This window comes from Penicillium mononematosum (assembly GCF_028829835.1).
Source record: "Penicillium mononematosum strain IBT 11891 chromosome Unknown utg000005l:1.0-9366267.0:1.0-9372171.0, whole genome shotgun sequence".
Taxonomy (NCBI): Eukaryota; Fungi; Ascomycota; class Eurotiomycetes; order Eurotiales; family Aspergillaceae; genus Penicillium; species Penicillium mononematosum.
This window is the reverse complement of record NW_026643275.1, coordinates 1,771,529-1,783,384: the sequence shown is the minus strand read 5'-3', so window position 1 is coordinate 1,783,384 and position 11,856 is coordinate 1,771,529. Positions and strand designations below refer to the sequence as shown.

General features: G+C 52.3%; 4 protein-coding genes across 4 annotated transcripts; all 4 read right to left on the bottom strand.

Annotated features, from left to right (window-relative positions):
* Positions 1-60: 60 nt before the first annotated feature.
* On the bottom strand, positions 61-1,131 carry N7519_008764 (glycoside hydrolase family 43 protein; the record flags this gene model as incomplete). The annotated part of the gene is made up of 1 exon (XM_057295538.1): positions 61-1,131. One exon carries the CDS (start codon positions 1,129-1,131, stop codon positions 61-63), a length of 1,071 nt encoding a protein of 356 aa, XP_057143420.1.
* Positions 1,132-1,448: 317 nt separating this feature from the next.
* Positions 1,449-2,120, bottom strand: N7519_008763 (uncharacterized protein; the record flags this gene model as incomplete). Its single annotated transcript, XM_057295537.1, has 1 exon — positions 1,449-2,120. One exon carries the CDS (start codon positions 2,118-2,120, stop codon positions 1,449-1,451), a length of 672 nt encoding a protein of 223 aa, XP_057143419.1.
* Positions 2,121-2,485: 365 nt separating this feature from the next.
* Positions 2,486-4,715, bottom strand: N7519_008762 (oligopeptidase family protein; the record flags this gene model as incomplete). Its single annotated transcript, XM_057295536.1, has 3 exons — positions 2,486-4,154; positions 4,177-4,650; positions 4,699-4,715. 3 exons carry the CDS (start codon positions 4,713-4,715, stop codon positions 2,486-2,488), a joined length of 2,160 nt encoding a protein of 719 aa, XP_057143418.1.
* Positions 4,716-5,104: 389 nt separating this feature from the next.
* Positions 5,105-11,771, bottom strand: N7519_008761 (ATP-dependent RNA helicase BRR2; the record flags this gene model as incomplete). The annotated part of the gene is made up of 3 exons (XM_057295535.1): positions 5,105-5,630; positions 5,685-10,116; positions 10,187-11,771. 3 exons carry the CDS (start codon positions 11,769-11,771, stop codon positions 5,105-5,107), a joined length of 6,543 nt encoding a protein of 2,180 aa, XP_057143417.1.
* Positions 11,772-11,856: the final 85 nt, after the last annotated feature.

Here is an 11,856-nt window from a genome sequence, read left to right as displayed (position 1 = left end):
TACAGTTACATTCCACTTGTACAGCTTCGCACAAACTATTCCAGACAATCTATATACTATCTATTGCACAGGATCCTGGGCCTCTGCGAGATGAATAGCACCTTCATCATCATAAACAATCTCCCTAACCTTCACGGACCTCAAATGATCAACTCCCTGGGAAAGCTCACAGTCATGGTAGAACAAGTACCACTTCCCCTGGAACTCAACGATCGAATGATGCGTCGTCCACCCAAGCACGGGATCCAAAATGCGTCCACGATAGGTAAACGGACCCCAAGGCGAGTCACCCGTGGCATAAGCCAAGAAATGCGTATCACCCGTCGAGTAAGAGAAGTAATACGTTCCGTTATAGCGATGCACCCAAGCAGCCTCAAAGAACCTCCTCTCATGATCATCCGCCAGCAAAGGCTCGCCGGTCTCCGGCGCAAGAATCACAACCTCCTTAACCGACGACGCAAGCGAAAGCATATCATCCGACAACATCGCAACACGTGGACAAAGCGCCCGAACGCCCTCGCCAGCAGGCTCCTGGGGTCCAGACATACTCTCATCGAAGACAAGCCTCTTCTTCCGTCCGTCAACACCACCCTCATCCCCATCGACCCACTCCCCATCCTTCTCCCCATCCTCTTCCTCCCCTTCAACCCAGCACTGCAACTGTCCACCCCAGATCCCGCCAACGTAGAGATAAGCCTCGCCGCCCGCTTCTTCGTCGACGAAGACAGCAGGGTCGATACTGTATGTACCCTGGATGTAATTATCCTGCGGGATGAAGGGCCCTTCCGGGGATGCGGAGACGGCCACGCCGATGCGGAAGATGCCCTTGTGGTCGCGGGCAGGGAAGAAGAGGTAGAATTTCCCGTTTTTTGTTGCGGCGTCTGGTGCCCAGAGTTGCTTCGAGACCCAGGGGACGTCTTGGTCGCGAAGGACGACGCCGTGGTCGGTTACGGGGCTGGTGATTGTGTCCATGGAGAGGACGTGGTAGTCGGCCATGTCGTATTGGTCGCCATTGTCGTTGAAGGCGATTGTTGTTTCGCGGTCATGACTGGGGTAGATGTAGAGTTTGTTGTTGAAGACGTGGGCGGAGGGGTCTGCGGTGTAGATGTGGGAGACGAGAGGGTTGGACATGGTGGTGGTATAGATAGGGCTGTATAGATGAGATGTATAGAGAGATGTGTAGAACTGGAGGGATTGAAGGCTATTAATATTTTGATTCTCAGCTATTTTGCCATTCTACTATTACCCTCATTACCCTTGTTACCCTCATTATCCTCTATTATCCCCCGTTATTCCCCTCATTCTGCTTATTAGCCTGGTCTCTTCTTTACCCGACGGCTAAATCAACGCGGCGCAAAGTCCGCGTCTTAGAAGGGGAATTGGGATATTATAGTATTGTCGAGATAATTCATGTCTTCTATTTCTATTTCATCAAATCCAAATGCAAATCACTTCAAATTCCACCGATGCGACTCTTCAGAATACGCCCTCTGCAATGCCTGCTGCCATTCCAACTCCATCTGCCGTAACACCTCGGCTTCACTCTCACTGATACTCTCCCCATTGCCATTTCCATTCTCATTTCCATTCCCTTGTTCAACATCCTCCATATCCACATCCTCCTCACACCCCCTCAGCCCAAAAAACTGCCCCAACCTCCGTACCCGCGTGGGGAGATCAATAGTCTTCTCCTCCTCCGTGCCAATCCACGGTTTAATACAAACAGGATAATTAAATGTAGCCGGGACAGGCGGGTAGACCTGATCGAAATGGCGGGCGAGGTTATCGACCTGCTCCGAGGTCAGAAGGTTGTAGGCCAGCATGTTTGGTGGGAAGTCCGGGTGCTCGAGGCCTGTTTCGCTGTTGACGAGGGGCCAGAGTTGGGAGGAGAGGTGGCGTAGGAGGGGCAGGAAATGGGGGTGGAAGTTGGGACTTTCGCGGAATGTGGGGGATTCGATTGGGAAGGGTGATTCAGTGTCTAGAGGTGTTATGCTGGAGGAGATGCTCATTGGACTGAGTGTGTCTGTCAAGGTTGTGCTTGAGTTGGTGGAAACTGAGAGGGTTCGTTCGGAGATCCAGCTGATGCTGTGAGGGGATTTGGGGGTTGTTGGATCGTCCATTTTGAATAGTGTTGAGTTGATAGAAGACTCAAGTGAATAATGCTGATCAATAGAGTATGCTATGCAGTAAACTAGAATGCAAATCGAGGAATCTAAGGACACTTATATATAAAAATGTATGCGATTGTCGAAACCCTCAAAGAAACCATCGACAATGAGATGAAACGTCCCGAAACAGCCTCTTCTTTATAACACAAAGACATCGTTCTGAACTCGCCAATCAAGGCGAGTTTCATACAGAACCTCCTTTGTTTTCCAAGAAAAGAACAATAACCATGTTCATAAATATCTATCATATACGTTTCATCTTCAAGCTTAGCCCCATTCATTGGCCCAAACGACCAACTCAAAGAGACCTATTGTTATCACAGCGACAGACTGCCCACTCCGCGTGCCAGATCGGATTCCTCTGACACAGCCGGGAGACCCACGTACTTGTTGATCCAGTTCAAAACGGTCCGATGCCACATGAGCGAGTTTTCAGGGTTCAGAACCCAATGATTCTCGTCAGGGAACGTCAGGAACGCACTGTCAATGCCGCGCATCTGAAGCACATTAAACGCAGCCAGACCCTCAGCGATGGTCAGACGGTAATCCAACTCGTTGTGAATGATCAGATGAGGCGTTTGCCAGTGTTCCGTGAACCGCGACGGGTCCCACTTCGCCCAGTTCTCGGGCACCTTCCAGATCGGCCCCTTCAGATCATGCAGAGGGAAGTATTGCTCTTCACTAGCTATCTGGGAGGTCATGCTAAACACTCCGTCGTGAGTAACTAACGCCTTGAACTTGCGCCCGAGCAAATTGCCCTGCATCCAGTTCATCATGTAGCCGCCATACGAGGCGCCCAGGGCAACCGCGCGCGTAATGTCGACGTAATCTAGGTGGTGCTCGATATAGTCGAATCCCCTGACCAGGTCCTCGTACGGCCGACCACCCCACTGTCCCTGGATTCCGTCGGTGAAGGGCTGACCGTAGCCAGTACTGCCTGTTGGGTTGGGGCAAATCACAACGTAACCCTGTTCGGCGAAAACAGCCGGGTTCCAGCGCGTACTCCACTGATCGTTCCAAGCACCCTGGGGTCCACCGTGAATCAAATAAGCAAGCGGATACTTGCTCCCGGGTTTGAAGTCAGACGGCTTCACGACCCACGCGTGGACAGGGTGATCTTCGGCTCCCGTGAACCAGATCTCATCGACCTGGGACGGCGACAAGCCGAATGCGCTGCCGCCCCGCCCGTTTGAGGATACCAGTTGGACAGTATCTGGGTGGGCTGGGTCGACGATGGTCCACAGGCTGTTATCGACCAGGCTGCTGCTAGAAACGAACAGCTTGGGGGATTTGGCTGCTGCGGGAACGGCGTCGTTGACGTATCCAGATCTAGTCAGTCTCTTTAGAGAGTCCGGTTTGATTGTGTTCACATTCTCTAACGGCAGCTGGTAAAGAACTCCGCGGCCAACCTCCTCGACATGAAGCAACAGCGATTTGTCATCATAAGCAAACGACACGGCCGAGGGACTGAGATCCCAGAGCCCTTCACCATCGTCCGACTGGAAAATTTCGATCATATCTCCATTCCAAGGGTTAGGAACATACAGGATACGGTTCTTATCAGACTCATAGCCATCCTCACGCATCGCCAGAACGGCAATAGAGCTACCATCTGAGCTAAGAACAGGAGACGACATCGCTCCCTGAAGACCGGTAACCTTGCAAATCTTCGGTTCAGACTCACTCATGCTAGTCCACGAGAACATGGGAGCATAGTAGCAAGAGCAAGAGGTGTGAGTCGCGGGGTTCAGGTTAGGATCTTTCGCAACAAACACAATGGCGGACGGGCTAATATCAAAGTCCCCAGTACCACCAAAAGGCGGAATCGGCGACTCGACACCCGCCAGCCCCGAGACCGCGATCAAGTTCGTGAGGCCTGAGATCGAGTACTTCCCAGCCTGTCGACGGGCCGGTGACAGAGGAGCCTGTTCCAGCAAGCCATAGAAGATCGCGTTCTTCTGGGGTTCAACGTACGAGTCCCAGTGTCTAAACAAAGAGGGATGTGTACAGTTTGCCGGTTGTATGGGGCTTCTTCGCATCGTGGGGATTGTACAGCGATCCGTCTGTATTAGCCTTGCCTGTCACAGCGAAGCCGACCTTTCCTGGCTCCAGACTGACCACCTTCAGGTCCGATATGGGGCCTGGGACAGTGCCTGCGGTGTATGTTTCATCGGCCTGGCGGGCATCGCCGATGACGAAGCTTGTGTTGCCGTTGCCCTTGGTCTTTAGCCAGACAAGTTTGTCGCTGTCGGCCACCCACTGTGGGTTACTGGCGCCAGGGTCGTTCGTGATAAGGGCAGAGCGGCCGGAGCTGGTATCGAAAATGCGGATTTCGTTGGTCTTGGAATGTGACTCGAAGGAGTAGGACGTCTGCGTGTAGACTGCTAGAGTGCCCGCCGCGTTGGGGACAGCTGAGGACCGTCTGGGTGCTCCGAGCAGGACCCTGGAGGGGTCGGTGTCAGTCCAAGTGCCCTCAAATACACTCAATGAAGGTTGATGTTCAATTGGCAACTATATCAGCACTACTTACTCGGGAGTGAACTTCATGTTCCGAATTGCCATATCAGATCGTATGGGAGATAAGATAGGAAGAAGCTCGGAGCTTCCTCGGATTGAGCTTAAATGAGTATCAACAGTGTCGTAGGATAAACAAACGGAAAACACAACTATATTGATGATATCAAAGAGGGGAATTAAGAAGAGGAGAGTTGGAGAAGAAGGAGGTTGGGGAGCAACGGGGAGCAACGTGATCATGCGGGGGTTTTGGCCCTGATCGGGTTAAGCGCCATGGACCTTGCAGGCATTGCCATATATATACAGTGTTACATCGAAGAAAAGCAAAGGAATGAAAGTAATATAGAACACATTTTGTATCTTTGTATCAGGCTTCGGAAAACATAACTATTATTACAAATTGTAAAACCAGATCATGACATTTACTCTTCTTCTTCCTCGCTCTCATCCTCGTCCATTCCCTCGGCCGCATTGATACTGAAAGTAGGAGCCTGATCCACGCCAACATAGCTGTCGCTCATAAGGTAGAGCGTCAACTCATGATCTCCAGGAGTAGGCACCACATATTCCAGGCGCAGCTCGAGTTTGCGACCGATAGTAACACGCTTGATAGCCAACAGGCTCTTGGTCTTCTCGTCGCCAACAACCAACCACCAGTTCTCCATCTTCTGGCTGGGGTAGAATGGTGCGTGGACGGTAGCGTCGGGCTCCTCGTCTTCTTCGATGTCCCGCTCGATCTTGACCTTGAGGTATGCGGGTTCGCCCGAAGTGATGCTCTCGGGATCCTCAACTTGGAAGTCAAGCTCGATGTTGGGGTACTTCTCATTGGTGAAAGCCGCAGCTTGAGCCAACTGCTTGTTGTCGAGGCCGAGACGCTTGACCAAAGTAGCGTAGTCCTTGTTCTCCGATGGGTCCATGGCCTCCATGAATTCGAAGATATCATTGATCCTGTACAAAGAGAGATTAGCAAAGGCGTCTGGAGGGTTTTCTGATGATACATACTTGTACTCATTGGCCACCTTAATCACATCAGGAGAGAAGTGAGGAATCTGCTTCAGAGGGCTGTCACGATCCCACATGGCCTGAACCACCATTTGGGACAATTCCATTGCGTTCATCGCGTTGAGATGACCCTCGGATGAGAGGACGTCCACACAAGCGCTGAGCAGGTTGAGAACCTTGCGAACAATATCTTCCTGATCCTTGGCAAGATCAAGAGGGAGCTGCATGCGGGAGAAGTGGGCCTGGAGGAGGACGAAGGCCTTGAAATGAGGAGAGTCGAAGGAAACCTCTGACATCTTGACCGGTACGCGGTCATACACGCGGCGGAGAATGTGATTCTCATGGCGACGCATCTGGATAGATTCGAACTCAGTGGCTGAGGTGACAATCTCCAGGATGCCCTTGAGCTTGGTCCGCGATGAGAGCGACAACAAGAACGTTTGCATTGTGATAAACGAGATGTTGTAGTAAGCACCGATCATGGCAGCGTTCAAAGGCGAAACGCTGTCATCTTCTTCATCAACGTCGATGATCTTGGCCTCTGACAACTCCTTCAATGTGTTCTCCACCAGCTCTGACAGGAAGGTGCTGAGTCCCTCGTGGCTCACGTCGCTGAGACCATAGAAACTGGGGTTGGCAAGGAGACGGCGATAGAAATAGGTGTATGTCATCCAATCAACCGCATCCTGGGTGGAGGAGATGGTCCTGGTGCTGGCTTCAGTCACAAAGGCATCGTGGAGGTAGACCTGCAGGTGACTCTCGACAGGTAAGGCCTCGTTCAAGAACTTCTTGTAGTAGTCGCGCTTCACTGCTGGCACCATAAGAACACCACGGCCAAGCTTGTCCTGGCCGGGGCGGGAGGCCTTGCCGAACATTTGCAAGATATCGCTGATGGGGTAGTCGATGTAGCGATGCTCACGACCTTCGAAGAATTGAGTGTTCATAACGATGACCAAGTGAGCCGTGATATCCAGTTCCCAGCACACATCTCTCGAAGCCAACAGCACCTGGATCGCACCGATGCTGAAGAGGTGCAAGACAATGCGCTTGTCAGTGGCATTGAGAGCTTCGTGGTAGTAGCCAATACCGTGAGAAAGCGATGTGGCAAGGGTCTGCTCGTGGATACGCCCAAGCAAAGGAGCAAGCTCATTGACATCGGCGTTCAGGAAACGATCTTCGTCGTTATCGATGGCACACGCCGAGAGGAGATCCGCAGCGGTCGCACGGACCTGCTTGCGGCTCGGAACAAAGACCAGAGCAGGCTTATCTGGGGAGAGCTGCAAAATCGATTGATAAGCCGGGCGGGCCATCGCAAGCATGGCAGACGGGAAGTGGGGGATGGAGAATGATTGAAGGTGAAGCTCCAGGGGCACAGGACGGGCATGCGGGCTGAAGTTGTAGATCGTGTGCTTGTTGGCACCAATCCACTCCCCGATGTCCCGAGCATTGGAAAGAGGCACACTTAGACCAACAATGCGCATTTCGTTTTCAGTCTGGAGAGCGATGTAGTGCATGCGCGACACGATCACTTCATACACGTATCCAGCGTAGCCGCCGAGCAAGTGAAGCTCGTCGGGGATGAACAGTTGCACTGTCTGAATGTTCTTACGTCGCTGCCACTGGCGAGACAACACATCCCACTGAGTGGGAGTGGCAAGCACGAGATCAGCCTGTTCGAGAAGCTTCAAATCGGCTGTGGTTTCGCCCGTAAGCTTGACAATCGTCTTGCCTCCATCCAGTCCACCAAGGCGCTTCTGCCAGTCAGCTAGCCGTTGGTCGACAAGCTCTTGGAAGGGCGCAATGTAGACTGCACGACCGCTATCCTGTTTCGACCAGTGACGAAGCAAGGCCAACTCAGCGCAAACAGTCTTCCCACTTCCTGTGGGAGCGCCGATGAAGATGTTGTCATCGGTGTCGAATACTGACTTGAAGACCTGAGACTGGATCTTGTTGAAATGCTGCCAGTTGGGGTACAACGCTTGGTAGTCCTCACGCTTCAGTGCCTTGACAGGTGCGCGCTGCATGTCGAGGAGAGGTGTATGGGGAGGGAAGCGCTCCGGCAGAATCAGCTTCTGGAAGGAGACGGCAATCTTCGTCTCAGAATGCATCCATCGGTCAGAGACAAGCGAGATGAAGTAGTTGGGAGGCATCGGCTCAGTGACAGGGACGGTGAACTCGACAAGATGCTCATTCATCTCGGACTTGGCAAATTCACCACGAAGCAAGAATCGATCGTGGAATAAGATCTCTTCTCCATCACAGTCCTCAACCAAAATCCAGAAGTCTTGAGCATTGCCATGGATTTCGTCATCCCAGACAAAGTTAGGGGAAATGGTCAGCTCTACACGCAGCATGGATCGCGTGATGGGCTGGACTTGAGCTTGAACATCGAGTCGAGGGAACTTGGACACCAAGTCGCACACAACACGTCCAGCCTTGGGCATGCTCAGAAGCTCACCCATGCGGGGAGGATCCAAATCGAAATAACTGCCCCAAGGCACGTCAATGCGCTCCGCCTTCTGCAACACATCTCGTGGGCAGTGGGGGAATTGACGAAGGGGGGACATCGTCGGCCACATGCGCTTCTCGGCCATTTTGCACAGATCAAGCGCAGTCTTGGCCACCGAGGCCCATCCCTTCTTCAGGCAAATCTCGAAAATCGCGCGGATGATACGTCCAGCAGATTGAGTGACATAAACCATGTCTGCCATCAGCGCAAGCCCCTCGAGTTTGAGTCTGGAGATATAAGCCTGCAAAAGAACATTGATCTTGGCATGGGGCTCATCAATGGTCTCCTTAACAGGGACGGGCACACGGCCTAGCAGTTTTCCAAGCTCAAGCTTCTCATCCTGGCGGACTGGGATGTACTTGAACTCGTCACTCAGAGCAAAGATTCGGAACAACTCAATGGTCGTAATGGAGGGTTGGAGGTGTTGGGAGTAGGTGAGCATTGAGTTGTGACCAATGTAGTAGTGCGAAGAGATACGTCCAAGCTCAGTCGACTGCAGACGTCCAGTCTTCTTTTCATACTTGACGAGACCGGCCTTCTCAAGGACCGCAGCAGCGGAGTGAATAAGATCAACTCGCTTTTGCTCCAGGGCATCATCGTCCTGGTAATCAGCGCCAACACTGTACAGACCAGGTGATCGGAGCATCCGAACGTAAAGGTACGTGTAGCCTAGCCAATCCACACCTTCATCGCGGGTGCGAACATTACCAAGTACAATCTCAGCATTCAGATTGTCAACTAACTTGCTCATCAGCTGCGACTCAATTGGAAGCTGTTGGTTCAAGAGCGAGAGATAGTATTGAATCTCTGCTTGCGATGTGATAATGATACCCTCACCGAAGGTATCATATTGGGGTCGACCAGCTCGTCCCAACATTTGCAGAACATCTTGCGGGCTCAACTCGACCCAGGCACCCTTCTCAGGCGAGTAGACCTGGGTTCCCTTGATGATAACAGTGTGGGCGGGAAGGTTGACACCCCAGGCCAGTGTCGCTGTACAAACGAGGACCTGGATGCTTCCGTCCGCGAAAAGTGCTTGGACTGAATCACGGTCGGCAAGACTCAGGCCAGCATGGTGAATACCGAGACCGTACGGCATGAGATCCTTGAGACTAGCATCATCCACAGAGTCTGCCTCTTCGGAGAGAATGGCACGACTAGCAGCGTCACTGCGCAGAATCTGACCAATTGTTTCATTTTCAAGGGCCTTGTCTCTGATGTACTTGGCGGTCTTGGCGGTCTCCTTTCGAGAGTGGACGAAGATAAGCATTTGGTTTCGGTGTTGCCCGACCTGCTCCATGACCTTGGTATAACAAATGTCGTTCATAGTCTTTAACTGCTTGATGGCCTTCTTTTCGGTGACACCGATGAATTCCTGCTTAAGGGGGCAAGGACGGTAGCTGCCGTCGAAATGGAACATGCCCTTGACAGGATCTGCGCGCAGGAAGCTTCCCACATCACGGTAGTTGGGAAGGGTAGCACTGAGACCCACGATTCGCACCGGCTCTCCAGTCTGCTCGGTTTTGCGAATGGTTCGGCTGACAATGCTCTCAAGGACGGGACCACGTTCATCGTGGAGAAGGTGAATCTCGTCGATGACAACGAGGCGAACAAGGTTGGTGTAGCTAGTCTCGGTTGCCTTTCTGGTGATAACGTCGTACTTTTCAGGGGTGGTGACGATGATCTGGGTATCGGCAATTTGCTGCTTGGTGAGCTGACGATCACCCGTAAGCTCGGACACTCGGATACCGTAAGGCTCCAGGCGCTTGCCAAGATTGCCAACTTGTTCTTGGACCAAAGCCTTTAGGGGAGAGATGTATACAATTTTGAAGTCATCCAGCATAATCTCTCCCGTTTCAGGGTTGCGATTCTTCCCGATTTCTCGAAGAATTGTGAGCATAGCAACGTTGGTCTTTCCGGAACCTGTGGGGGGCACAGACAAGCATGTTTCCATCGTCATGGAACGCTGAAGGATAGCACCTTGTTTGCACACGGTTGAGTTCCTTTGAGGTTCCAAATCCAACACGGGCCCATTCCGGTAGCTCGGTGGTCGGGATATTCTTCTCTCCAGCCTCCTTCTTGGCCTTGGGTGGTGGCACATGGATCTCTTCGTATCCCTTGAATGCTCGCTTGGTTGAGCCCTGGGGAAGTTTAACATTGGGGTTGGTCATAAGATGGTTGCCTTGATGGAAGACTAAGTTTTCCAAATTGATCGTTCTCTTGGGCTGAGGAATGCCACCCTCGCCAACTTCGGCAGGTTTTTGGTCGGTAGGTGGGGCTGAAGGAACATCGACATCCATCAAGTCAAACTTCATCTTCTTACCAGGCGGTGCGCCGAGATCCTCGCCAACTTCTTTGCCACGGATTTCATCGAGGATGGCGCGTTGACCGGCTTCGACCATCTCAATCTCTACGAGATTGCGAGCATCGGGATCCTCTGCGACTCTTCTCCAGCGGGTAACCCAGACGGTCTTGTCGCGGTTGGTGACCAGTTTAGCAACAAGATCGGGATGGTCATAGTCGAAAAGTTCCATGAGGTCGTTCTCAACGTCGCGCAGAGGTTTTAATGTTCCATCCTCCTCCTTTCCGCCGAGGATCTGAAGGGCCTCATCGGTTTTTTCATGCTGGGTGTGAGGATCTGTGTATATGGCACCGATTTGACGCTGCAGCCAGTAAGCATCGATTTCACGAGCGGAGACCTTCAACCCGGCCTTTTCTGCGGCTTTATCAGTCCGGCCAAAACCTCCATCGATGACCATTTCATCTCCGTCTTCGTCTTGGGCTGCTGCTGCATCTTCGGTTGCGAGTTGTTCTTGTTCATCCTCTTCTTCTTCGTCGGTAAGGTCGTCCTCGTCTCGAACTTCGTCCACGGTTCCCATGCGCTCATCATCTTCATCTTCGTCGAAGACAACAGCCACACCCTGGCGTTCGTCAAGTTCGCCACCTTCTTCATCGAGGCCACCTTCCATCTCTTCTTCTTCGTCCTGAGCATCATAGTCTGTAATTTTTTTGCCCAGGTTCACAAGCTCGTTGAACTCCTTGGGGTTCATTGAGGTTCCCAGAAGATCATCGATCTCCTTCTTTTTATCGAAATCTTTCATATCTTCGTCCTTCAGTAGTTCCAATACAGCATCGGCGGCACTTCGAATGACTTCGTGGGGGACATCACCGAGCTGGCTTCCGGTGATTGTGAGAATAAGGTCGTACGTGGCTCGTGTGGCGGGCGTGCGAGGACGATATTTCAATCCTTCAACGAAGGCATCGGCTGCTGAAAGGATTCCCTGACCCCGTAGTTGTGCTGGTTGGCCGCGGTGCCGTTTTTTCTGTTCGCGTAAAAGCACATCTTCGCCCTCACCGATTGCGCCCCGCTCGAGAGCTGCCGGAGCTGTCTTTTTAGATTTGGGCGCGTCCTCACGCGCAACTCGTGCACCCATCTCGCGGATCCCAATGCGACCCGCGAGGGACTCCGGGTCTCCAGAGGGTTCGTCATGGGTGCGACTGATAAAACGACGGTCCGCCTGGAGAACCAGGTTGGACATCGCCGAGTACTTGTACTGCGAAATATTTTGGTCCGCCATCTTGGTGGTTGTCTGGCTGGATCAAGAGAAAAAAACGATGAAAGAAAAGAGTGAGTTGCGACAAGAATCTGCCTGCGGATGGTCA